At 37.7% G+C, this 27,302-nt stretch overlaps 1 protein-coding gene across 3 annotated transcripts in view; it reads right to left on the reverse strand.

Moving 5' to 3' along the window:
- Positions 1 to 2,652: 2,652 nt before the first annotated feature.
- Positions 2,653 to 27,302, reverse strand: part of LOC133641506 (RING finger and SPRY domain-containing protein 1-like) — a 36,300-nt gene continuing 11,650 nt past the window's right edge. For 2 of the 3 annotated variants that reach the window (XM_062035287.1, XM_062035285.1), the window contains exons 3-15: positions 22,253 to 22,305; positions 21,477 to 21,589; positions 17,037 to 17,163; positions 16,891 to 16,949; positions 16,571 to 16,637; positions 15,144 to 15,275; positions 14,936 to 15,051; positions 14,289 to 14,432; positions 14,101 to 14,212; positions 12,882 to 12,984; positions 12,652 to 12,804; positions 10,476 to 10,580; positions 6,459 to 9,337 (exon numbers count right to left, since the gene is read on the reverse strand). In XM_062035287.1, coding sequence (XP_061891271.1) covers positions 9,241 to 9,337; positions 10,476 to 10,580; positions 12,652 to 12,804; positions 12,882 to 12,984; positions 14,101 to 14,212; positions 14,289 to 14,432; positions 14,936 to 15,051; positions 15,144 to 15,275; positions 16,571 to 16,637; positions 16,891 to 16,949; positions 17,037 to 17,163; positions 21,477 to 21,589; positions 22,253 to 22,305 — 1,381 coding nt within the window. In that variant the 3' untranslated portion in view covers positions 6,459 to 9,240. Of the gene's footprint in view, positions 2,748 to 6,458; positions 9,338 to 10,475; positions 10,581 to 12,651; positions 12,805 to 12,881; positions 12,985 to 14,100; positions 14,213 to 14,288; positions 14,433 to 14,935; positions 15,052 to 15,143; positions 15,276 to 16,570; positions 16,638 to 16,890; positions 16,950 to 17,036; positions 17,164 to 21,476; positions 21,590 to 22,252; positions 22,306 to 27,302 lie in introns of those variants that run through there. The other variant, XR_009824289.1, reaches the window with a different exon arrangement.

Consider the following 27,302-nt stretch of genomic DNA (forward strand, 5'->3'; position numbering starts at 1 on the left):
AACCTTTTTTCAGTGATGTACCCCCTGTGAATTTTTTTTTAATTCAAGTACCCCCTAATCAGAGCAAAGCATTTTTGGTTGAAAAAAAGAGATAAAGAAGTAAAATACAGCACTATGTCATCGGTTTCTGATTTATGACATTATAACAGTGCAAAATATTGCTCATTTGTAGTGGTCTTTCTTGAACTATTTGGAAAAAAAGATAGGTTTTTATTTATATTTATAAAGGATTTTTGAATTGTTGCTATTTTTAGAATATTAAAAAAAAAATCTCACGTACCCCTTAGCATACCTTCAAGTACCCCCAGGGGTACGTGCACCCCCATTTGAGAACCACTGACTTAGAACACACTAACACAGTGGTTCTTAACCTTGTTGGAGGTACCGAACCCCAACAGTTTCATATGCGCATTCACCGAACCCTTCTTTAGTGAAAAATAAAATGTTTTTTTTTTTTTAAATTAAAGACAAAGTTATGTTTTTGGTAACACTTTAGTATGGGCAACATATTCTAAGTAACAAAGACTTAATTTAGAGTTATTTGGTTAGGGTCAGGGTTAGGGCCAGGGTTAGAGGGTTAGGGTTATAATAAGGCCATGCCGAATAAGGCATTAATAAGTACTTAATAATGACTAGTTAAGAGCCAATATGTTACTAATGTGCATGTTAATAAGCAACTAATTAATGGTGAATATGTTGCCCATACTAAAGTGTTACCATGTTTTTTTTACTGGTGCACAAAAAGAACCGTGCATGAACATCACCTTGTTCAAACAACAAAACCAACACAGTGCATAAACTCACAACAAATTACACACCTGTAAATCAGTGTTACTTCTGCTGTTGCCGTATCCGTAATACGCCGATAGGGAGAATCTTTTATTTACACGATGAGTCTGGTGTGTTTGGACCTCCACCGAACCCCTGAGCCCGACCCCTAGGGTTCGATCGAACCCAGGTTAAGAACCGCTGCACTAACATATTATTTATTAATTCTGGTTTATTGAAATTACAGGAGTTAGTAAAGTTACAGATATTATGTGTCCTGTTTAAGGCTAAAAGTAAAACATTACCAGCAAATTTACAAAAAATGTTTGTCATCACTTCTGAGAATGAAGAGCATAGAAGAAAAGGTCATTTCAAACATCAGTATTCAAGAACAACTTTAAAACAAATGTGTATGGGGTTAAACTATGGAATTATCTTTACAATGAGATAAAAGATTGTAGAAATATATTCCAATTGAAAAAATATTTAAAGACAGAACAATAAGATCATATGGACAGCCATAAGTGTTTACATTATGCTTTATATTTATTATTTTACTTATTTTTTGCCTGGTTTTGTATCATCCCGTGAGGTGTATATTACTTTTTTTTTTTGTTCGGTTTGTACTTCATGAAGTTTTGCACTTGTTGTGTTTTTATTATATTTGGATGTAATTGTTGGTTTATATGATATCCATTAAGTAAGACTACGTATTATGTTGAAGGGGGCAGGAAAATATAAGATTTTTCTTCATCCTGCTCCTTCTCAGACATTGGTGTGTAAATGTATAATTGAATAATTGAGGTATAATTGTCTATCGATCAAAGATGCACATCAATGAAGGAGATAAATTAAAAAATGAAATGAAATAAAATAATAATCGCATTATCAACGGGGGTGTCAAAAGTGCCATTTTTGTCCCACTGATAATGCAATTATTCATCTATTCAGTGCGCCCGTAAAGTATTCACAGCGCCTCACTTTTTCCACAGTTATGATGTTACAGCCTTATTCCAAAAAGGAACAGATCAGTTGTTGTCCTCAAACTTCTACACACAATACCCCATAATGACAATGTGATTTTTTAAAATATTTTTGTTGCTAATTTATTAAAAATAGAAAAAACACATGTACATACATTTTCACAACCTCTGCTCAATACTTTGTTGATGCACCTTTGGCAATAATTACAGCCTCACGTATTTTTGCATATGACGCCACAAGCTTGGCACACCTATCTTTGGGCAGTTTAGACCATTTTTCTTTGCAGCACTTTTCAAGATCCATTAGAATAGAATAGAACACAATGGACTTTATTGTCATTATATTTGCATATAACAAGATTAAGGACTCCAATTTAAGGTGTGGTAGTGGAAACAAATATGGGATAAAAATAAATTACACAAGAAGTAATAAAGATAAAAAATAAGAATTGAAATAAACAGACTACTATCCAATAAAAATAATAAGCAATCCTGTACAATATACAAAATACTGTACAATATACAGAACAAGACAAGAGTCCCATCCATCATTAGGTTGGATGGGAAGCGTTGGTTTTTAAGCGGTAGAAAATGGAAAGGATGGTTGTCTCTTTACTTTAGTGCGTTCATCTTGGTCTAGTCAGGGAAGTGACCAAGAACCCGCTGGTCACTCAGGAGAGAGGGGAACCTTACAGAAGGGCAACCATCTCTGCAGCAATCCACCAATCAGGCCTGTATGTTATAGTGGCCAGACAGACGCCATTTCCCAGTAAAACGTGTGCCAAAAAATGCACCTGAAAGACTTTCAGATCATGAAAAACAAAATTATATGGTCTGATGAGACAAAGATTGAACTCTTTGGCGTAAATGCCAGGCATCAAATTTGGAGGAAACCAGGCACCGGTCATCCCCAGGACAATACCATCCCTACAGTGTAGCATGGTGGTGGCAGCATCATGCTGTGGGGTTGTTTTTCCAATGACAGGAACTGGGAGACTAGTCAGGATAGAGGGAAAGATGAAGAGAGAAATCCTGGATGAAAACCAACGCTTCCCATTCAACCTGATGGAGCTTGAGATGTTTTGCAAAGAGGAATAGTCGAAACTACCCAAAGATATGCAGGTGTGCCAAGCTTGTGGCATTGTATTCATCAAAAATGCTTGAGGATATAATTGCTGCCAAAGGTGCATTAAAGTATTGGAAAAAAATGTGTCGATACTTATGTTTAGTTCATTTTTAAATACATTTGCAAATATTCTTAAAAAAAACTTTTCACATTGTCATTATGGGGTATTGTCTGTAGAATTTTGAGGACAAAATGGTTGTATTTCATTTTGGAATAAGACTGTAATAATAAAATGTGGAAAACGAAGCGTTTTGAATACTTTCCGGATGCACTGTATATCATTGAATAGAATATTTAACTTATTTGCTTGGAAGAAAATATTGATGTCCAGAAGTAACAAATGTACTAAAGAGTAAACTGGATGCCGAGATCCATGTTTTTGTGTTATGAAGCGCATGTAAAATATCAACTAATAAATACAGGGCATGTCATATACAATTTTTACCACAAATGCATTTCATTGATAAGAATATATCAGCATATTCCCCCCAATAGTTGTATTGCTGATAATTTGTCGTAAACCGATCGAATCTCCGTCGGAGTTCCAGGAAAATGTGGAACTTTGTGTTTTTATTATGTTAAAATTTGTCATTTGCACTAAAAAAAAGTTTGTTTTAGTACAAAAACATGCATCAAATTAAATTCAAGTTTTATTAAAAAATGTAAAAATTGTTTGACATAAATAGAGTATTAAATAAACCCTTTTGTAAAGGGGGAGGAGACCTTAAAATAAAATGTTGCTTAGTGCCCCCATTTAGCCTGCAAGCATTCGATAAGAAGGGGTGCAAAATATATCCATCAATGGAAAATGAACAGGGGGGAGACATTCCAATATCTGGAGAGAAACGTTAGCAACAATGGCAAGAGCTCTGAAGAAAAAATGGGTAAGGTTTGGAAAGGCAAATTCAACATTTGGCAGCTTGTACAATACCGGATATTAAAGAGAAGAAAAAAATCACGTTTGAAACAAAACCCTAAAAATATGAAGCAGTAGTTATTTCAGCATAACTCTATGCATCTGACAAGTAGCAAATGATAGCCAATGACTAACAAAGGTGGATATTTCTGTTAAAGAAGGATTTTAGACATCCCGGAGAAACCATATAAGAAACGAACAAGTATGGCAGGGAACCAAGAAAGAGTTTCCAACGCCAACCATAAGATAAAGAAGGATCGTTTGTCTTGATACGATGGATGACAACATCATCTACAAAATATAGCAATAGAAAGGGAAAAAGAGGAAGACCACTCACAACATTGACAAACATTTCATGGGAACAGATGAAGACACAGGCCTACGACAGAAATCACTGGGAAAAAAACTTGCAAATCAATGTCCTCCCGAGGACGGAACGACTTAAGGTCTAATCTAATGTAAGGTATTTTTTAGTGATGCGTAAATGACACCTCAGTGAGTGTATGGCACACTCACTAGTTGCATTGACACAGCATCAGTGGCCTAGTGGTTAGAGTGTCTGCCCTGAGATTGGTAGGTTGTGAGTTCAAACCCCGGGCGAGTCATACCAAAGACTATAAAAATGGGACCAATTACCTCCCTGCTTGGCACTCAGCATCAAGGGTTGGAATTGGGGGTTAGATCACCAAAAATGATTCCTGGGCGCGGCCACCGCTGCTGCCCAATGCTCCCCTCACCTCCCAAGGGGTGATCAAGGGTGATGGGTCAAATGTAGAGAATAATTTCGCCACACCTACTGTGTGTGTGACAATCATAGGTACTTTAACTTTAACTGCTCTCATGTTGCTATTTCATAATGGTCATCCACCATCTACTGGATTAAAACAGTCATTACATTTGACCCAAAAATCAATGATTGTTTTAGTTTTGCCAAAAAAGAATATGAAAACCGCAAGTCTGGTCAATGAGCTAAATCGTAAACAGGAGTAATTGCATTTTCCTTATTTGGTGATATAAGATTAAAATGATACTAGAGACACAATAGCACTAATTTAGTTTCATAAGGCATCGATGCTTCAGTATCGTTTGACCCATAACTAGTAATTTGCTTTGTCACAAATAACACAAAGCTAATATGTCTGTTTTGTTAAGACTTACATTGGAATAGTTTTATTTTTTTTAGCAATATGCATCAAAGTGGCCGCTTGCCTCCTTTTTTTGGCGTGCTTTGCTGGACTAAGTATGGACTCCACGGACTGACTCTTGTATGCGATTGTCTAATAGTGCTAACATTTGTAGAATTAGCAAACACATTACCCTTGAAATACATATTTAGTAGTATTTGATTACAATGGTGATCATTATTATTCCGATTCTTTGGAGTTACCCTTATCAAAGTATTTCCTACTTTTATGTCGGTTTTTAATTATTGATGAAATTAACATGTGTCTATTTTTAAAAAAAAAATCTAACATCCATCCATCTATTTCCTACCGCTTGTCCCATGTGATGTATATTTGGAGTACAGTATATGCTTTGATGTGTAAAATATTGCAGTAATACCAAACATGTAAAGAAACACTGTCTTGTCATGTAAACATCACATGAATATACATTTATTACAAATAGCACAATCCAAGAAACATCAATCTTTCATAAACCATATCTTTAGGAATTCTGGTGAGAAATTCCTCTTTTCAGTTTTTTTAATCTCCTAAGATCATACAATGAACCATTTCTCTCAGCTGCTCTTTTAAGGTGCTCCAAATAAGCAAACAGTAACTAAACAGGCTTTTGTCTCACGCAGCGATTCAAGTCATCTTCAGAAAGCTTTGCAGTAAACTTTAACACATCTACTTCATGCGTTTACTGGGTTTCCTTTAAAAACAATTCAGCCTAATCTTAAAATACTCCATTGCATAAATATACTCGTTCCTGTAAACCAACGGGCTGCTTTCATACAAGAGCTACAGTAGCCCCTGTAAGGGCAAGAAATGGCAAAAAGGCCTTAGATAAATGTTTGATTCTAGTCGGGGTGGGCGAATCGATGCAAGTATTGATAGTATTGATACCAATGGTAGTATTGGTATCGGCTCAATAATAGTGTGATGAGATTGATATTTCTTATTCATGTATATTTTCTGGAATGTCTTTATTGTTAGATGGTTATAGGTATATATTGTTGATTATTGGACCTGGATTTTAATGAGCCAATAGTAGTGTTTGCTTTTGTTGACCTATTTAGCACTGCAGACTTTATTTTGCTCCAAAATTGTATGTAATTATTACTTTGTCTTATATTGTTGTCTTTGTCTTATACTGTTGTATAGCCTTTAAATATTCTTATTCATCCGGGTCATTGAATTGATCGCAACTCGACTGTTCATATAGAAGATATTTCGCTTCTCATCTGCTCTCGTCTAAGGGTGCAGTGCTGGAACTAAGGAAAACATTTCTGCCCTCAAGACTAAAGCTCTCTAATCCGAGCAGGCTTAATCAGTTTGTGTTCACAGACTTTAGATTGGACAGCTCTGGTCTGAGGGCAGGATCCTGGAATTAGTGTTTATCCTCTGGATACTGCATCATTACCTTAATCTAGAGCTGAGAGATGGAACGTCTTCTCAGACAATCTGAATAATCCAGTTCTGATCTATTCAGTACCGTAAGAATATGTAGATATTGTTAAATTGTTCACAAATAAGATTACCAAAAATCTTCCGCCTGTGTTTTATTTTGATTAAAATCCCAATCAACTAATGTAAGGCAATGAAAATTTGAATATTTTCAAGTGAAAAGTAAAGTTATCTGTAATATTGGCCCTCTTTTTACTTGGTACCAGATCAATGTGCCAGATATTGCCCACCCCTACATACCCGTCTAGTTAGCTTAAAGAAGTCTCATTTGTTTGTAACTAAGGGGATAGAGTAGAATTTTGGTGCCAATATACTTCTGTAAACAAACAGACTTAAGAGAATTAAATAATAGAATTGCAAACACATATGCCAGACTTGGGGATACATCACTCACATTGACGTTTCACATTTGCTTTTACAACAATCCAACTCTGGAGTTTTCAAAGTGCGAGGAGTCAGAAGCTCAACCTCAGTTTAAAATATGTTTTAATAGCTGCTCAGCTTAAGCGATGTTGAAAATATATAGGAATTATTTGTAGTTCTTGTAGTGAGAGTGTCTACAGTTGGGGGCGTGTGTTGATATGTAAATAAACAGTTGTGAGTGGGAGAAGATGAGGCTGACCACTTTGAAAACCCCAGATGTAACTGATACTCCATCTTTCAAAACCAAATGTTGGATATATTTTTTTAGTGCCCATAAAGTAAACTCAAGACGGATACTTTTCCTATTATCAACATTATCCACAATTATACTGGGACCAAATAAGCTTCTGTTAGACTGATGACAGTGAACAATCCAAATCTGAGTTTATAAATAAAGCACGACACACAAGCGCAAATGAATAAGTTGAAAATCTTTACAGTACCGGATCACTCTTTGCTTCCTTAATGGTTGTGATAAAAGACTAGTGAAGTCTTCTGGTAAGATCAGATATTTTACATTTTGTAAACTAAATGAGTAAACTGCATGTTTTTGTTGACATTTGTACACGGAAGTCTGACATTGCTGCAGATATGTGAAATGGATCAGCACAGGAACCAAGAGATAGCGATGGTACACAGAGCAAAGACAATAACAATGCTGTTTGGGGATTTACATCCACTAATGTTTGTCTGTACTTTGGGCTTATTACCACCACATGTGTCCATAACAACGGGTGGGACCATTCACCTTAATATATACCATATTGATACCAAGAGTGGTATTAAGAATTGGATGATTCCTAGTGTGATGAAATCAGTTTTACTCTTGTGTTTTCCCATACATTCATTTATTTGTGGCGGCCTGCCAAATTTTGGACCACCACAAATAGATTTGCAAATACCTGTTTTCCCACCCTCATTAACACATTTTAATGCACCTGGTCTGCCAAACAATACAACAAAACGGGAGGTACCAGTGCTGCCAACTAGGCAACTTTATCTCTATAATTTAGCAAGTACCCGTCTCTATTATACTTTTCTTCAAAAAAGTGACAAGCGACAAATCTGGAAGGGAATTTTGGAGGCTATAGCTTTTTACCAGGAACACTGGGTGCAATCAGAGACAGTTCAATCTTGTTTGTGGCATTTTTAACAACAAAAAGAAACCAGTTTGCTTATAGCTTTAAAAATATTTGTTATGCTTTTTTTTTTTAAACTAAATTTTTACATATGTGTCATGGCCAATTGTGTAAATTTGACACCCTGTGGGAAAACACTGATGTTTATTGTCACTGAGTGTCACACAAAACCTGTGGTTTTAAAAGTTATTGATACTGTTACATTGCTGATATTGTTACATTTGGAGGCAAACCGTCACATATTTGAACGTGAGCTAGCTGTAGTTTAACAACAAAAAGAAACCAGTTTGCTAATAGCTTGAAAAAAAATGTGTTTTGCCTTTTTGTTTTTAACTCAATTTTTACAAATGCGTCATGGCCAATTGTGTAAATTTGACACCCTGTGGGAAAACACTGATGTTTATTGTCACTGAGTGTCAAACAATATCTGTGGTTTTAGAGTTATTGATACTGTTACATTGCTGATATTGTTACATTTTGAGGCAAACCTTCAAATATTTCAACGTGAGCTAGCTGTAGTTTTTGTTGAATTATTTTGCACTATTGACTTTATTTTGCTCAAATAATTGTAATAAAGGGAATAACTATTTTATTGATGTTGTTACTTTGTTTTATAATTGTTCTATTTATACTGTTTGTTGACATTTTGGGGGCTAGAACCTTTGTCCTGTGTTTATTCTAATTAGCCAATTAAAGGCAAATTTTGAAAATCATTTAAAGTCCTTTGTATATTAAAGAAAAACGCATCAATATCTACAATACTTGCCTTGGATTTACCAAATTTGCAGTATCGCCCACCCTCATTCATTACTACTACCTTGCAGAGCCCATTGTGTGTGTGTATGATGTGATTATGTAGTGTCCTCTAAACAAGAATACAATAGGATCTTTTGTGAAAAGAGGTTCGCAAAATTGGATCTTACAGATTATAGAGGTTGGTTTTGATGTGATTAATTGTTTCTGCTCCCTCCTTCAGAGCGTCTGTCTGGCTTCTGCTCTCAGAAGAATACAAAAGAGGAGGCATGGCTAAATGAGTGAGAAGCTCACAGGAATCCTGCTGCAGTTGGCTTCCCCATCCGCTCGTCTGCTTCCTATCGTCACCCCTCCATCAAGGCCTCCTCTGACCAGAACGCATAGCTCGGATGCTTTCACTGCGGAACCATCCTCCACGCCGGCTGGGCCAGAGGGGCTTAGAGGGGGAGGTGTCTGTAGGGCTTGTGCATCTCTCCTTACAGGAGCAGGTTAGAGTGTGTCAGGAGACATGTGCAATGAGTCTGACGCGAGTCTGGATGTCCTGGCGACACAGGGGGCACGTTTCTAACTGTAAGGCACACTCCATACACATACCCCTGGAAGAAGATAAAGACAAAAACAATCACAACAACGCGTTTATTAACTAGCCACAGAAATATTAATCTTCTGTTCCATCACACCGGTCAACCTCTCAATTGTCAACAAACTAATCCATAATCAAACTACCACCATCATAAAAGCCTAATTAAATGTGGAGCCAGTGTTTTGAGTAACATTTCAAACGCGTAAATGCAGACAAGTGTAACAGGAAGTTAACCACTTAATAATAAAACACGGAAACAATTAAACATGTCACTCTAATGTTGAACACTTCACATTTTAAAAAGTTCACCATAGTACAAATGTAAAAATAACATGCAAGTTGGCTTTTTAAATGTTTTAAACATTTTGGGTATCCATAAGGTTGAAAAAAAAACATCCAATTTAGGTCAATACATGCTAAGCTTTCTGTACAAAACATCCACATTTTAGTTTAGTTTTATTGGTGACAAAGTGAGGCTTACATCTAGCTATATATCAATATGCATTTACTTTATTTTATGGAGAAAAAAAACTAGGCCACACTTGGGACATTCCTGTCTTAATTTATGTGTATGATATGCTCACTTTCTTCTCTTAACAACAGATACGGTACTGTAGATAGAGGCAAATTAAAACTAAACAAATTACTTTTGATGTATATACTATAACCAAAAACTTTGGTCAAATGTGCAAATTTTACATTGGACTTTATAACGATCCCACTTTACAGTAGTAACACAAGATATAGCACTACTGCAGACACCTCAGACACTGGTCACAAACTGCTCATACTCCACCCGCCCCCGGCAGGTGTTACAAATCACTGTATGCCAAAACAACCCGTCATAACAATAGTTTCTTCCTTCAGCCTGGCAATTTGATAAACTCTGTGAAATAACTTGAACTAATCTGTCACCGTGATTGTACAAACTCATGCTCACTTCATTATCTTTTTGCTCTGCTCTATTCACTACTGCACTATTATTTATTAGCTTTGCATATAAAGTACTTGTTTATATTTTGAGTTAATTGTTAATATTAATTTTTTTACATTGAAGAAGGCAGCACAATCTACCAAGTCAAATTCATTGTGTGTTAAACATACTTGGCCAATTAAGCTAATTCTGATATTTGGGAGGCAACATGACCTACCCGTGTCCACAGGGCCGCAGCGCTGTGTCAGCCATGACGTCACAGCACAGCGTGCAGCAGTTGTCCCGGATGCTAACCTGTTTCAGTAAAGCCAGGCGCCGATGCCTAGGAATAAAGCACAGGAAATGTTGAGTTTGCGTTAACAAAAAGAAGTTGCCTTTGATAAACTATGATGATGATGTACTGCATCACAACTTGTCATATATGTACCGGTATTACTTTTTAGTCAGGTGACTCCAAGGCAAGGAAGAAATGCTCAGTTAAACTTCTCCAACACAAACGATAAATCAAGGTCATGTTAGAACTAATACGCACATACTAAATTCCATTATGGCTTTACTTTACTTCTCATAATAGTTTTCTTGCACTTTCACAGAAATTATATTTTAGTACAGTTAAACCCATTTAAGTTGACGCCCCTCAGGCTGACTGATTACGTAAGCTATTGCGTGACAAATAATTTTTGCACCGACAGCAGTTTGTCGACATGTTTTATTTTTCCTTTATTGCATATTTTTATTGTGATCTTTCTGTTTTCATATGATAATTCATACTCTTATCTTATCCAAGGGCATCCAAGGGCACAAATATTTTAAAAAATGCAGATTTCCCAGACTCTGGTGTTGGAAAAAAGTCCCCGCTCACATACAGTAAGTGTAGACTTTTATTTTTATTTCTACCCTCAAAAAAAAAGACCACCGTCATGTTAATTTGTCCAAGAAGCAACCACAGCTGACTTAGTGGCGCATTATGACGTCTCTGTTCATCAATATAGTGAGATAATACATGTACAATGGCATGTGTGCATCAGCTTTAACATCAGTGCACACTTACAGGGATTCCAGGAAATATCAAGATTTTTTTTCCAATGCCTGTGCGGGTTATATTCGCACACACACGGATTTGCCGCTGCACGAAATAAAATTAAGTCAATACAATGTTCGGTTTACAACTTGCTCACAGTAAAATGTTTCAAACCAAAACATAAGAACACCAGCTAGCTCAGGGGACCCCAAAATGGAAAAAATATATACCGTTATTTCCGGAATATAAGCCGCTACTTTTCCCCCTCGTTCTGGTCCCTGCGGCTTATATAAGGGTGCGGCTTATTTACGGCCTGTTCTTCTCCGACATCGACGAAGAGGATTTCGGTGGTTTTAGTACGCAGGAGGAAGACGATGACACAATGATTAAAGACTGACTTTTCATATACCGGTAGGCTGGTTATTTTGATAACGTACAGGCGAGCACTTTGTATTACTTTGCAACGTTGTATTATTTGTACTCTGCACGAATGCTGTTCGCCATGTCAAAGATGTGAAAGTTTGATTGAATGATTGAAAGATTTATTGTTAATAAATGGGACGCTTTGCGTTCCCAAACAGTCATCTCTGTCCCGACAATCCCCTCCGTGGTAGCAGGAACCCCTATATACTACGCTAATTACACATCAAAACCCTGCGGCTTATAGTCGGGTGCGGCTTATATATGGAGCAATCTGTATTTTCCCCTAAATTTAGCTGGTGCGGCTTATAGTCCGGAAATTACGGTATATGTCCTATAGTCTTTATTTACGTTTTTTCTTGTCAGGAGAACAACTTCTCGTGGCTTTGGACTCGATATTTCCATAATGTACCCTTTTCTTTGTGCATTTCTGCTTGAAGTTGAAGAGAAAGATATTTTAAGTTAATTAATGCATTTCTTGATCAAACTAGTGTTAAGTACCCCAAATCTTTTGACATTACTACGACAATAACTTCTAACTATACGCTGTGTGCGTCTTTGAAACTTTGGATGTAAACTTTGATTTATGGTTCTGGACACGCACACTAGCACATATACAGGTATATCCATATATATGTATATATATGCATACATACATACTGACATGGGCTTAAGCTGGCACTTTTTTAATAACAAGAAGAACACTGGACCAGGACTTAATGGGTTGATCCACACAATTTGGTTGTTCACGTAAGCGGTCACAGTATAAACACATTTCATACCAGCACTGACAAAAGCCTAAAAAAATCAAAAGGTGGAAGAAAGTTATGTCTGTTTTACTTTATTTTTTATTAGGATGGAATGCCTTAAGATGGTGGTGTGGTCCATCTTTTTATGCTTTAAAGAAAATACATGATAATGTAACAATGCCACTACCCTAACTTCATTTTACCTGGGCAGGATGATCTTTTCACTGGGAAGCAGTGACGCAAAGTCGTTAAAGGTGCTGAACTTGACTGAGGGCGGGTGGCGGAAAGGCTTGGCGCCAAAGTTGAACTCACACTGCTGGTATGACATAAAACTGGCCGCCGCAAAGAAGCCAGACCTGACAGATTGAGGGGAAAGAAGTGATTTTGTGGGAAGAAGACAAAGGAGAAAAACAAAAGTGGGAGGAAAACTTACGTTGCTGAAGAGAAAACCTGTTTTTCTGGCGGCAGCTGATGTCCGTTCAGATAGAAGATCATCTGCTTTTTGCTGAGGTCCAACAGGAAGCCGATAGCGTCTCCTAAAATAGGTCACCATACATTTGAATCCACACAGCACTCTCTATCCCTCTGTATGAGGAATGTGGGTGCTTAAAGGCTGGAATATATGTTTGCGTCACGTAGCTTGCGTCCTCTCTGACGGCGTTTTGTTTGTTTTATAGTTCTTCCGTGGGGGTTGGCGCCAGACCCGTAATTCTCTTCTAAAACACTAAGGGCAGTGTCTACAGAAGGAGCAACTACAGCTGTTGTTGACTAGAGACTGTTTCCTTCTCAGAAGAGTGACGATTGACAACAACCACTGAACCACAACATCGACATCTTTGTCTACACCGGAACTAATCGTTCAGAATCATCAGTTTACTTTTAATGGACATTTTACTTATAAAATTCCTTCGTGAAGATGGACTGCAACTTCTGAACGAGTCACGGCAGAGACTATATTATTAGTATGCAACGCCATTTGGCCGTTTGGGACATGGGACAAGAGAAAGCTATCATGTAATTGTAAATAAACAAAACTGTAAAAAAAAAAACGATTTTAAGTTAACGACATGCTGGTGTTTATCTGTATTGTCATGTTTAGAGATCACATGTTCGTAAATATACCGTGCCTGAAAGATTATTGACAAAAAATGAGAAGTGTTGTGTGTGCACGATAAAGAATATGTGTCAGAATTGAACCTGTTCTTAGCACAAAATTGGCATTAATAGTTAAAAAGAGTTGACTTTTTTTGGATGTAACAACAACCCAATAAACTTGTATTAAGCAAGATATTAAGTACACATACTGCACAATGTTAATTTTCATGCAAATATTTAATCACTGATGTTTTTCAATACAATAAGTTGTGTATTTTAAGCACAAAATCTAGTCGCCTGTGTTCAGGGACCTTCCTTGGCAAAAATTGACCAATCACAGCACTGCTTTCTGCATTGCTGGCGACAAAACCATAGGGATTTTTGGAAAGTGAACACAAGCTTTGTGGGAGGCTACGCAGGAGGAGGGGGAAAGACGGCGTCGCCTACGCAAGTTACGTGACACGAGAGTATACACTAGGCTTAACTCTTTAACCATCTGTAGATGCAAAAATCTGACAAATCAGAAATGCTAAGTTGAGTGATTTCAGAAAGCATACCCTCCTTCCAGCAGGGGTGAGCGTGAGGTTTACTGCGAGCATTGTACCAGATAAGCTGCCTGCAGCCATCGTATGCACACGAGTATTCGTCATCGCCAATCCCGTAACCCTCCTGCAACACACATTTGAACAGGTTAGAAAACACTTGACTGACCTCTGCACAGGATGAGAATAGACAGATGGAGTACATGGTTGAGGAACTTGCTGTCCTTGGTGGCCCATCCGATTTGCATCACACCCGATGTAACGACCGTCACTTCATAGTACCAAATGCCAGAATCCACACAGAAAGTACAACGTACACTCTCAAATGAGGAGGCGTCGCACCGTGCCTGTGGGGGAGAAATAAGACAAAACACATTTCTAAAAAATTGTGCAATTTCAGCAGTCTAATTATCTTGTGTTGCAGACTAGTGATATTGGCACCAAGAGAGACTATAAGGTGTAACTAGAGAAGTTATCAATTATACTTCATTGGAACAAAACTGATCATTAATGGACAACAAATAATGTATTGTTCATCTATAGCAGCGACATCTGTAGCCACCTGTTGCTATTTATTTTTGTTTAGTGGTTGTGCTGTGAGATTTTTTTAATGTAATATATGTGCCTTGATTTGGTCTACAAACGGCAACACCTGCAGCAATCAGCAGAGAGCGCAAGCAAATCAGGCTCAAAACGTGTTAAAACAAAGCTGAAGAGTCCAAAAGTTATTTGTAAATATTGCATTAATGCAACCCAGACTGCTTTAAATTGCCTGACAAAAATATGTACAATCAAAAATTAATCAAACAATTGATACTGAAAATATATTTGAGGCTAATTTCAGACTGACCTCTAATCCACTAGGGGAGATTTTGAGGTACTCGCTGACGTCGTTGCTGTTGAGCATGGCGTTGATATGGGTGAGGTTGACCTTCTCATAGGTGAATTGACGCCCTTCTTTGAGAACTGGATAGAGGGAACAGAAGAAGAACCGTTGGCACAACTCAACTACACAAAACCTTCTCATCAGATAGTGCTGAATAGACGGGACCCCTCACATAAATTGTCTAAGCTCCATTGTGAGCAGAATCCGACCTGCCTCTTCAGGTAGTCAGGATGCTCCGACCATGACTCCAACACAGCCAGTCTGCTGCTTATACATGACTCGGACACTGTCAGTTTGTTCTCACCTAAGGATGGCAAAGAAGACCATGAAAAAGTAGAACATTTGTCTTATTTTTTGTAAAGGGTGGGGAGATCAATCCAAATATCTACAATATCAATACCATGGGTAGTATAAGTATCAGATCACTGCTAGACTGAAGAGATTGAAAAAAAAACAGTTATTTTCTATGTTTATTCTCACATTGTTTCTATTGTTACTTTTTCATTTTTATATATTTATTAGAAGTTCAGGAAGTAAGTCCTTGGACATAGGATGGCTTAAAGAATTTGAATGTAAACCAATAGTAGTTTTCGCTTTTGCTTAACTATTTTGCATTCCTGACTCTATTCTGCTTTACACAAATGTATTAAAACTGTAATCATGGAATAAATGTAATATTTGGTTGACATTAAGAGGGACCGGTAAGTGTATTTTAGGTTCGGTAAAGATACGTACCAATTTCCTAATCAGTACACATTAAAAGTGAGGGACAGGAACTATGCCTCGTGTTAGATGTCTACTCTGCAAATAAATACAGCAATATAGCTCACTGCCCTGTCCTTTGCTAGTGATAGTAGCGACGAGCAATAGTGTTTAGGCAAACCCAGAAGCTGGAGACTCTTCTCCCAATAAAGGAGGGCTATCTTTGATTCAGGATTTTCTTAATTGAATCAGATTTGATAGATCTTGTCCAGAGTCGATGATCAGTCAAATCTATGGTGTCTGTTTTTTGTTGTAGTATTTTAAAGAATGGATCCCCACAAAAAGATAGCGATCATATGCAGTACTACGCACTAGCCACCAGGTGTCAGCAAGGTCACATTAAATGTCTTCTAAATTGTTATTTAAGAATTGTATTACAAAATTATATCACGATCAGAATCCGTTTTTTTGGCCAAGTATCTTTAACACACAAGGAATTTGACTTGGTACTTACAAAGAAACAAAGAAAAACGTAACAACTAGGCCAGCAGTTTGTAGTTTTTATGTTCCAGTTTTCAAATCATTAGAGCTCAAAAGTTAAGCAGTTTTGTGTTATGGCATTTTGTTCCATTATTGCAATGTTACGTACCAAACTGTGATCATAGCGCATCGTTGCACCCCTAGTTGATATTGTTACGTTGTCTAATACTGTTTTTTTGTCTGCCTAAAGTCTTTGTACTGTGTTCCAATCTAATTATAATCATGACCAACAAATTAAAAGCTGAAATGAAATTAAAATGATGTTGCCCACCCCTCATTTTTTTGGGCTGTCTGTGCCAACTCGATAAAATTTCAACCCATCATCAATGTGTCTCTAAAGCCGGAAGGTGAACTTACTGGTTTGAGAGAACTTCTCCAAGGCAATCAGAGCAAACAGCATGACAGTGGGGTGTGCTTCAGAGCTCTGTAGAAAACACATGAAAAAATTAGGCATTACATTGCAAAAAACTACTATTTTTCTGTACTCCAAAACATGTCAAACGAGAAAGCGTTTCCAAATTCAGCTGAGTGTATTTCTCCGAAGTTTACCACTGAGGACTTTTTCTCAACGATAAACAACAAATGTAAATCAATTTTAATGTGTGTTGCTTTGTACATGACACTATGCATCCATCATTTTAAAATGTAACTTATTATTTTGCCTCTGCATTACTTACCAAGCTTTCTAGAAGGTACTCGAGAGTTCCAGGGCTCAACAGTCCAATGCTGGCGGGACCTTAGAGAGAAGACATAAAATTAGATAGCCGACAGTGATAAGTCACCGGTCAGTCTGAAAGACAAACATTCAATGGTGTCAATGTACCAGCCAGTTTCTCAGCCAGACATCCCAAGACAGCTGTGGTGTTTCTGTGTTTGGAAGGGCTCAGAGCGTCCTGTCGAGCCACAGCCGCACTCAGACTCAGCATGTCTGAGAGTTTCTGGAGGGCATCCTAGAGATGACATTAGGACTGACTTACTCAAACCATGAAAACAGTGAATTTCAGGGGGAAATTAATCGTAATATATAAAGTACTGCACACACACACACACCTCTCTTTTTAATTAACAGTCATGTTGACTTAGTAAAACAGTAAATACAAGGCTATGTCTGTTAGCAGTGTTTCCCATACATTAATTAATTTGTGGCAGGCTACCATAAATATGAGCCACCACAAATGAATGTGGCACTACCTGTTCCCAGATTATAATGGGACTGTCTGTGGATGTAGATTGTTGTTAAAACTCTGTTCAGTCAGGGGCACTATGCATTGTAACTGCGCTTCTAAACACAGCTCACCCGCACCTTGTCTGCCAGAGAATAAGAAGACATAGCAGGAGGAATAAGTTTTGCCAAATTAGCAGCATTGTTGCTATAAAAAACAAGTAGTAAGACCTCTAGATACTCTAAAGGGACAAGTGCCAAATCTATTGAGACTTGAAAGCATGCATTGCTCTTCTTAACAAACAGCTGTAGCTCCCTGCCCCATCTAAAAGTTCTCACAGGATACTCTGTCTTGCTAAAAAAAAAATATATATTCAAAAACAAGCAAGAGAAGAAAGATATCTGTTGTTCTAAGCTCAATTTTATTTTGCACACTTTTTGTCTCAAACAAAAAATTTGTCATGGCCAATTTAGGTTTTAGAGAGGCAGCTTGCTTCAACTTTACAAATTGTGTACATTTGTAGAAAAGAGTTAACTTACAAACACACTTAATGGTAGGAATGGTTCTTAAGTATATCTCACTGCATACTAAAGATAAAACAGTTTATGTAAACAAAACCATAAGGTTGACCTGACATGGTTCGAAGCGCGTAAGTTGCTGGGATCATGTTTTTTTTCTTCTTTGTGTTACTATCAGTTTGGATTGTGTACTGTAGTTCTGATTATTTGCGTGTGATTCGTGAGGCAAAAAAGGGCCCTATAATTTCAACATTAACAGCTCAGACAGAATCAAAATATTGGCTAATAAAAGCAGAATCTACTGTCAAACGCAGGATATCACAGACATTGACATAAATGTGACTGAAATGCTGACATCATGAGGAGAAGGAAAGTTTGTCTGGAGAAATCATGTGTCCGGGACCGCTCATTCACCCATGAAACACTCACCTGCCCTCTACTTAACTCAACAATGTTAAAACCATCACTGTATCTGCAAACAAACTACAAAACTATTGCTAGCTAGGACAACCCATACTCCCGCAACACATCTCATCTGCTCGTGTTGTTGTGGACGACACCACCAACGTAAACTCATTGTACAGACCGGATGGCAGTTGTAACTTGAGACTGCCACTCTCTTTTTTTTCCACACAGACTTAAGTTGTCTCCACTCAAAAACATAGCAGTGGTCAAGCTCCCTTAAGAAGAGCAGCACACTTCCAGCCTTCAATCTGTTTTTTATGCTGCCCTTTTTTTTTGCTGCAGCTGTTACATATACTGTAATATTGTACATGGTAATTGGGATTTGTTATATATTGTATATATTATATAATAATATAATATAATATATCAGTATATATTATATAATGTATATATATGTAAATATTACATATATGTTATATTTTATATTGCTACTATGGTATTTTTGTCTACTTTATACCTTTTATTTTTCGCCCTCTTTTTGTGCATTATGCTTTCCATTCTTATCCTTTCCATCCTTTGTAACTGAGCTACTGTGTGGAACAATTTCCCTTGGATCATTAAAGTTTGTTTAAGTCTAATAACTGTTCTGTGGGCAACATCCCATCTGACTGTGCTAACAAAGTAAGGTTTCAAAAACACCCTAAACAAGTCGCCACCTCATCGCAGGGCCAACACAGAGACAGACAATCAGCCTATCCTCAGGTGAATGTCTTAGGAGATGGGAGGAAGCCGGAGTACTCGGAGAGAACCTACAAGTAAATATAATTAAATTCGTATTTTTGGAATATCTTCGCAGGGTCTTCTGCATACCTGATTCGGCTGTATTGTCTTATCTCTTGGCTGCTGCAGTTTGCATCCTGCTGCTGGAGGAAATAATTCAGTGTGTCCAGGCATCCATGATTTAGCCTGTTTGGACATGCACAGCGCTTGTTAACTGTGCAATTCTCATGAAGGAGAGCGGCTGCGCGTCTCCTCTGCCATGCCCGCTAGAGTAGGCGAGTCGCGCCGCTGGAAACGCAGAGGCTAGCTCTTTTTGCTAGCTCCCTTTGGTAGCTCTCAGTTTGTGGTGTGCGCAAAGCACTAAATGCGTGATTACAATCCCTCGCACTAAAACATACATATACACATACTGTACATATGCAAGCACATATGCATAAATACACTCATGCATATAATCACATTTCTTCAAACATACTGTATGTTAACGTTGTTCCCCTAGGGGAAACTGGGTAACGCATGGCACACTGACAAAGCTTAACCAATGTACTATAACAATCTACAAGGTTAATACAGTTTGCTTCTCTTTCTTCCCCTCCATTTATCTGCTTTCTTTTATATTTTAAGTTATCATTACATATACAGTATGTATTGTTGCATTTGAAACAATTGTATTGTTGATAATGGAGGTAAATTATTGTTATTATTCATTATCAATAGTGCTATTTCTATTGGTATTTGTATTGCTATATTTGTAGTGTAATAATTCTCATTGTCATTTCTGTGTTATTAATATTTATTTCACTAACTGCTGCTTTGCTATCACTTTTACCATCATATTTGTACATATCCTATTCACTGATGCTGTTCTGTTGTTGTTATTGTTGTGTTTGTTGTTGTCTCTTTGTCTTATCCACCTCTTGTGTCCGCAATTTCACCCTCTGTCTTCCTTTTTTTCTCTTTCTATCCCCTCCTGCTCCGACCTGGCTGCACCAAATAACAATATAAATCAATTTAATAAAGTCAAATACATATAAGGCAACAAGAGAAGTATCCGACACTTCTCTTTTGTACAGTAAATCTGTACAGCCGACATGTGCATCGACATCAACAATATAATTTGCCTGAGTAGCTGGACAGGACAAAATGGATATACTTCTATCGAAAAAAAATTCTGACTGTATTCTGCCTGCGAGACAGTTTTTCTCTAAACTAGAAATATCATCATGTTTTAATCTTGCAAGATCTCGCCACACCAATCTTATATACATAATTGTCAATAAATATAGATCAGGTCCCAAAGTACAAGAAGTCACGAGAATGTAAGAAAAAAATATTCGGTGGATGCACATACATTTCCTTTAACAGTGAGAGAAAATCAGATTGTAGCAGCTGGAGAAAGTACACCGCACCATGAAAATTACATTTCCACTACAGCAAGGACACACAAGTGTCACAAAAGGAACAGGAACCAGACCTCATTCAATACAATCCCATTATGGTGAAGAAACATGATGCCCTTTAGACAGGAAAAATCAGCTGCATATTTGCACGGTCATGTTGTTATCTGAACATGCTGACTCACTTCTGCTGCACAAACTACAAACTGTGGTTTAAAACACGTTGTACTTCCTTACTCAGTGTTTCCCACACATTCATTTATTTGTGGCGGCCCGCCACGAAAGAATTACGTCCGCCACAAATTAAAAAAATTAAAAAATAAATAAAATATTATTTTTATTTTTATTTTTTTTGGGTCCTGTCCAGCTTCTCAGGCAAATCATATAGTTGATGTAGATGCCCATATAGGCTGTTCAGATTTACTTTACAAAAGAGAAGTGTAGGATACTTCTCTTGTTGCCTTATTTGTATTTGGCCACTACTGTTTTCTGTTTATTTGTTACTGACTGTGGCAGGACACCTCTGCCTCTGTTTCACTTTATGTTGCTGGTAAATAATATAGTTGTAGTAGGCTAAATTTAAATTATTTAGTATGCACTAATTAAAGGGACAGAGCTTTAAGAGACATTTTAGCTTTTATATTTTATAAGATATATTTTTTGTAAGAACCACAATTAATAAATATATTTCAGTGAATAACTTATTGTTCAAATCTGTATATAAATATGTACATAAAGTGTTGTAATTATATTGTAAAATGGATGGATGGATGGGGGTTTAAAACAAAACTGTTATTATTAATTAGTAAGTATACATTTTTTGAGCCTTCTGAGAGAAAATCATATCATTGTAGTAAATTATGCAAATTACTCGATGATGTCATGGTGACCACGCCCATAGCCACGCCCCCACCACCACCGGTATCTTGGCAGTTTATGGGAAACACTGCTTACTAGTAGTAATTCAAACATATTTACTATTGATGATGTTATGTCGTACCTTAGTGGGTAGGGGACACTCGTCCAACAGCAGGGTGATGACTGCAGGCCCAAGTGGGTCGTCCAATGGTATCACTCGAATCAGAGACTGGACAACCTCCAGCCAGCCATCATCTAAGAGAGAAGAATAAGATGACTTATTTGAGCGTCTGTTCAGCAACGTATAGCCGAGTGTGAAGTGCAAAAACTAAAGTTCCTACAGACCAGGGGTCGGCAACCTTTAAGAGTCACTCTTCCAATTCCATAGCAATTTTTCGATCCAAAAAAACATTTGGACCACCTGGTCTAGAGTGACTCGTAGCAGACTAATAAGTGCAGAGGCTGTCTTTAAGGCTAGCCATCAGTCAGCTAATTACAAACTTGACTGTTACAAAAAATGAGCCAGCTACCATGACCATGCCAGCAAACATTCATCATTAACCATGTGCACTTAAAAGCAGTGCATACACACACACACACACACACACACACACACACACACACACACACACACACACACACACACACACACACACACACACACACACACACACACACACACACACACACACACACACACACACACACACACACACACACACACACACTCACACTCACACAGTATCTATTAGAGCAGAGGCCACTATCTGAGTAAATATGGTCCATTGACAGCCTGCATGGCTCGCAGTGTTTCCTGTTAATCATCCTTCTGTCACTATATTTAAGTAGTAACCACTGCAACTAAAATGTTAATCTGTTAGACAGTTGAACACAAACTACAAATGTGAATTTACTTACCAGTCTCTGCCATCTCGTGCAATGTGATCATGGAATAGGGGGGCTCTTGGTCACTGAAAAGTAAGTGTGTCTGTGTCAATATTATCCAACTTTTGAATGCTTTAAATACATGATGGCCTATGAAAGTGTTAATGTAAAAATACATATGAATGACATTTGTATTACCGTATACAGTAGATGGCCACTATTTTCAGGGGTTACATTCCAAGACCCCCTACAACTGACGAAAAAAACGCTATTTTTGAAAGCCTAACATGCCTCTCACAGTTCTTCAACACATTTTAGAAATTCAGTTTAACCAATTAAGAAACATTACGGGCACACTGCACTTCCACAATACATGTAGTAACACAATATCAAATCTTGTTAAAGCCTCTTCCTGTTGGAAACTATCGAATGAATTGACTTCTGCAACAGCGCCCTCTTCTGCATTCATAGCTACAGCGCCCTTCTTTCCCTCGCCATCAAACCGCTTCCTATTTAGGTTCACCCAAAACAAATAGTATTTCCAATTTAAAGCGTGGAAAATAAATCTGTGAGGGAGCAAATGCCGAACTGCAAATACAGTAGGTCTGGGTTAGTTTGCCTGTGAGAATTCTGCAAGTGACTGAAGCATTAAGGAGTGAGGCATGGTCAATCCAGGACTAGTTGCAGTGTGCTCAAACAACCACCAGGTAGCATCTGTGAGCAGAAAATAATGCATCATCTATTTCTCTTTGGGGCTTAACAGGTCGGTAGTGCATTCTTCACTCATGCTTTAAGTGAGGGATGAGGCAAAAACTGACCCAGACCCACTGTAGGCAGAGATCTACTGTATTGCCACATCGGCAATAACATAAAAATGTGTTTCAAGCCAAAGTGTGCATTTGTGTTTGAGGTAATGGTTTTAAAGATGTTGTGGATTTTATTGCTGATGTTGCAGTTTTTTTATTGGCCAGCCAGCTAAAAGCCTTTTTCATCAACATCAACATCACGATGAGCAGTTTTGTGTGTTTGTGCAAACAAAGTGAAATCACCTCTTTTGTTGGGTTTGTCCAATTTTCTTTTCATCCAATACTGAATTATACTACCGGGTTATTACTACATGACAGTACCATTAACCGATAAAAAATTTGTTCAAGTATTCGGACCCCTTCTAGATTCTCTTCTTTCAAAAAAGCGACAAATGTAGCAAAATGTTGTGGTCTTTAAACCCAAGAGCTATTGTACAATATACTTCATCATACAACTGGTCAGCTTGTTGATTATTTCAAGCACTGCTTCCCCCAAGTTGGAGGCTTGTGTATCGTTCAAGCATGAATAAAGTTGTTAATACCGTACTAGGGATGTGCACCTTTCCCATTTGATACCGGTACGCAATGGTGCCAATTTTTCGTACTTTTGTGTGTCTTAACAAATGTTAATTGTTTAATACTGAAATCTCACTTTTTAATGTAACGTTATATCTGTGCTGTCCAGTAGTTATATCTTGTTGTCTTATACATTTCTGTATCTCATTTGCAAGTACCGTATTTTTCGGAGTATAAGTCGCACCGGCCGAAAATGCATAATAAAGAAGGAAAAAAACATATATAAGTCGCACTGGAGTATAAGTCGCATTTTTTGGGGAAATTTATTCGATAAAACCCAACACCAAGAATAGACATTTGAAAGGCAATTTTAAATAAATAAAGAATAGTGAACAACAGGCTGAATAAGTGTATGTTATATGACGCATAAATAACCAACTGAGAACGTGCCTGGTATGTTAACGTAACACATTATGGTAAGAGTCATTTAAATAACTATAACATATAGAACATGCTATACGTTTACCAAACAATCTGTCACTCCTAATCGCTAAATCCCATGAAATCTTATACGTTTAGTCTCTTACGTGAATGAGCTAAATAATATTATTTGATATTTTACGGTAATGTGTTAATAATTTCACACATAAGTCGCTCCTGAGTATAAGTCGCACCCCCGGCCAAACTATGAAAAAAAACTGCGACTTATAGTCTGAAAAATACGGTATTATAAAGTTATTTTTAATGGTACGGTAGGATATTATTGTGGTATAGCTCCAAAAATAAAGATATTTTAATGTGTAAAATGAGGAGGCAGAAATGTTTAGGATAAAAGCAATGCTCAAATGTTCTAATTTCTAATCATAATTATTACAACAAAAAAATATTTTTAAGTGCAAATAATAGTGCAGGAACAACTACTGTTTCAAGCAAATATTTCAACAAAACAACTTACAGTTGATGTTTTTAAACATGCAGTGTAACAAGTGTAAAACAATAATGTTCACTTTAGTATCTTTCAACTTTGACTTTCTGAGGAACAGTGTCCTCTGCAGTGGACATGTTTTTATTTTCGTTTGGAAAATGCTGATACTCAGAAAAGTTAACCAACAATTCAGCTTTATACCTCACAAATTGATGTGTAGCTTCGCTGGCTTCAAATAGGTTTTCTGGGTGACGGCTGGCAACTCGTCTAAGGTGTACCGTGCCTTTGCCCCAACGTTTACACAGATGCCTAGAGGGCGCTAACTTGCCAATTTATTTTACGCAGTATATCCCGCCCTCCTACGGCTTCTTGTACGTAATGATGTAATTACTTACGTATGTAACACATGCACATGCATTAGTTTTAGGTGTTTATTGCTATTAATAGAAATTTGGACAGCTAGCGTTAGCTGTCATTGAATGTATATTCTGCAACTTGACTACAAATTGTTTGTTTCTTCTTCTGGACAACTTTTGTATGTGTGTACATGCTCTCTGCACGCATGTGTTGACAAGACCGGGTGAGTGACCACTGTTGACACCAACCATTTTATTCGGGACAGTAAAAATTTTTATTACATCCATCCATTTTCTACCGCTTGGACAAGTCGCCACCTCATCACAGGGCCAACACAGATAGACAGACAACATTCACACTCACATTTACACACTAGGGTCAATTTAGTGTTGCCAATCAACCTATCTCCAGGTGCATGTCTTTGGAGGTGGGAGGAAGCCGGAGTACCCAGAGGGAACCCACGCAGTCACGGGGAAAACATGCAAACTTCACACAGAAAGATCCCGAGCGCAGGATACATTTTGTAATTGTGAAAAATATAGACAATTGACGGACAAATGTGTTCTGTTAAACCACTAACGGGGACATAAGCTAGTGTTCTCGTTGTATTTTTTGCTTAGAAAAATGTTACTGTGAGGAAGTTGCAAACCGCACCTTTAATACTGTAATGTCCCACAGTACTCTTTCAAAAGCACCTGCATATATTGACTTACACTGGATAGGCTTTAGCATATTTAGTACACACTGTGTATCAAAATGACCCCATGCCCCCATTCTTTCATTTTAAAAATGTATGCACCGCTTAATGGAAAAAGTTCAAACGCCTCTGATATAACCTAAGTTGTTTTCACAGCAGGAAGCTGGCATACTTAAAAAGCTGATACATTTTACACCTGCCATCCAAACCTGTTACTAATTAACAAAATGTTGGCACCTAAAATGCTGACAACATTGGCACAAATTTCATAGTTCTGGACCAAAACATTGTGCCTACAGCTAGAATTCCCCCCAAAACAGACACAGTAGTAATTTTAAGCTTGTTTTCCAACAAGTTCAGGAACATTTTGGACTGCCCACTTTTAGCTCCAAATGTTGGTGGGCCTGCATCAGTCGGCTGACGTCACCCAACAAGACTGGAGACAATTTCATGTTGCGTAGTATGCGTTTTGGTAGCAAGTTATTTGTGTGCATAATCAAAAGGAATGATCAGATATAGCTTCCAGATGCAGTGTTGCAGGTTGTAGCAATACAACTAAAGAAAGGGTCAGCCTGCATACATTTCCAAATGATGTGAATATGAGGAAAGTATGGACCTCTCCAGTCAAACTGACTCATGTAAAATGAGACGGACCAAAGGACAGGAGCATATAATTTACAGCACAGATCTGGCCCGCCACATTACTTTATGTGGCCCGCAAAAGCCGAAAAAAGAATTAGTTTTTTCTTACTAAATCTATTAAACTTTCCATTTTGACAGAAAAAAATACTTCAAACTGTTTCATATATTTGAAATGTAATCTAATATTGCAACAAATATTAAATTGTTACACATTATACAACATTTAAAAAAAAAATCAAAATAAGTGCCTGAATGATCGATTTCAAAGCAAGTGAAGTGAAGTGAAGTGAATTGTATTTATATAGCGCTTTTCTCTAGTGACTCAAATCGCTTTACATAGTGAAACCCAATATCTAAGTTACATTTAAACCAATGTGGGTGGCACTGGGAGCAGGTGGGTAAAGTGTCTTGCCCAAGGACACAACGGCAGTGACTAGGATGGCAGAAGCTGGGATCGAACCTGGAACCCTCAAGTTGCTGGCACGGCCACTCTACCAACCGAGCTATACCGCCCCAAAGCAAGTTATCCATCAAATTGTACACTGTAGAAAATATTTTTACCGCAAAAAAAAAACAAGTAGGTCACCGGATTATTTTTTTTACAGTAATACAGTTAAGGCTGAAACGACGCGTCGACGTAGTCGACGTCGTCGGTTACGTAAATACGGCGTCGACGCGTCGCATATTTACGTCACACTACCGTCATGGCGAAGCGCAAAGCAGACGATCAAAGCAGACGATGCGAGCGGTGCGAGCGAGGGGGAAAAATCACGCCAAAAGTCGTCAAAAGTGTGGAAGTATTTCAATACACAGCCTAATAATGTTGTTGTATGCACACTGTGTCGAGCGGAAATGGCCTATCATAGCAGCACAACGGCTATGAACGAACATTTGAAAAGAAAACCATCAGCCATCAACTAGTCAATCGTCCGCGTGAGCATACGTTGTCATCATTACACAAAAACATGAATGTGTCATTTGTATCTGCTAGGGGTGTAACGGTACGTGTTTTGTATTGAACCGTTTCGGTACGGGGCTTTCGGTTCGGTACGGGGGTGTACCGAACGAGTTTCTAAGCTAAAGCTAACTTTAGCTGCTAAAGTCTTAACAAGCTGCTTCGCTCCTTCGGCCTCTGTCTCA

The sequence above is a fragment of the Entelurus aequoreus genome, linkage group LG24 (genome assembly GCF_033978785.1).
Source record: "Entelurus aequoreus isolate RoL-2023_Sb linkage group LG24, RoL_Eaeq_v1.1, whole genome shotgun sequence".
Classification (NCBI taxonomy): Eukaryota; Metazoa; Chordata; class Actinopteri; order Syngnathiformes; family Syngnathidae; genus Entelurus; species Entelurus aequoreus.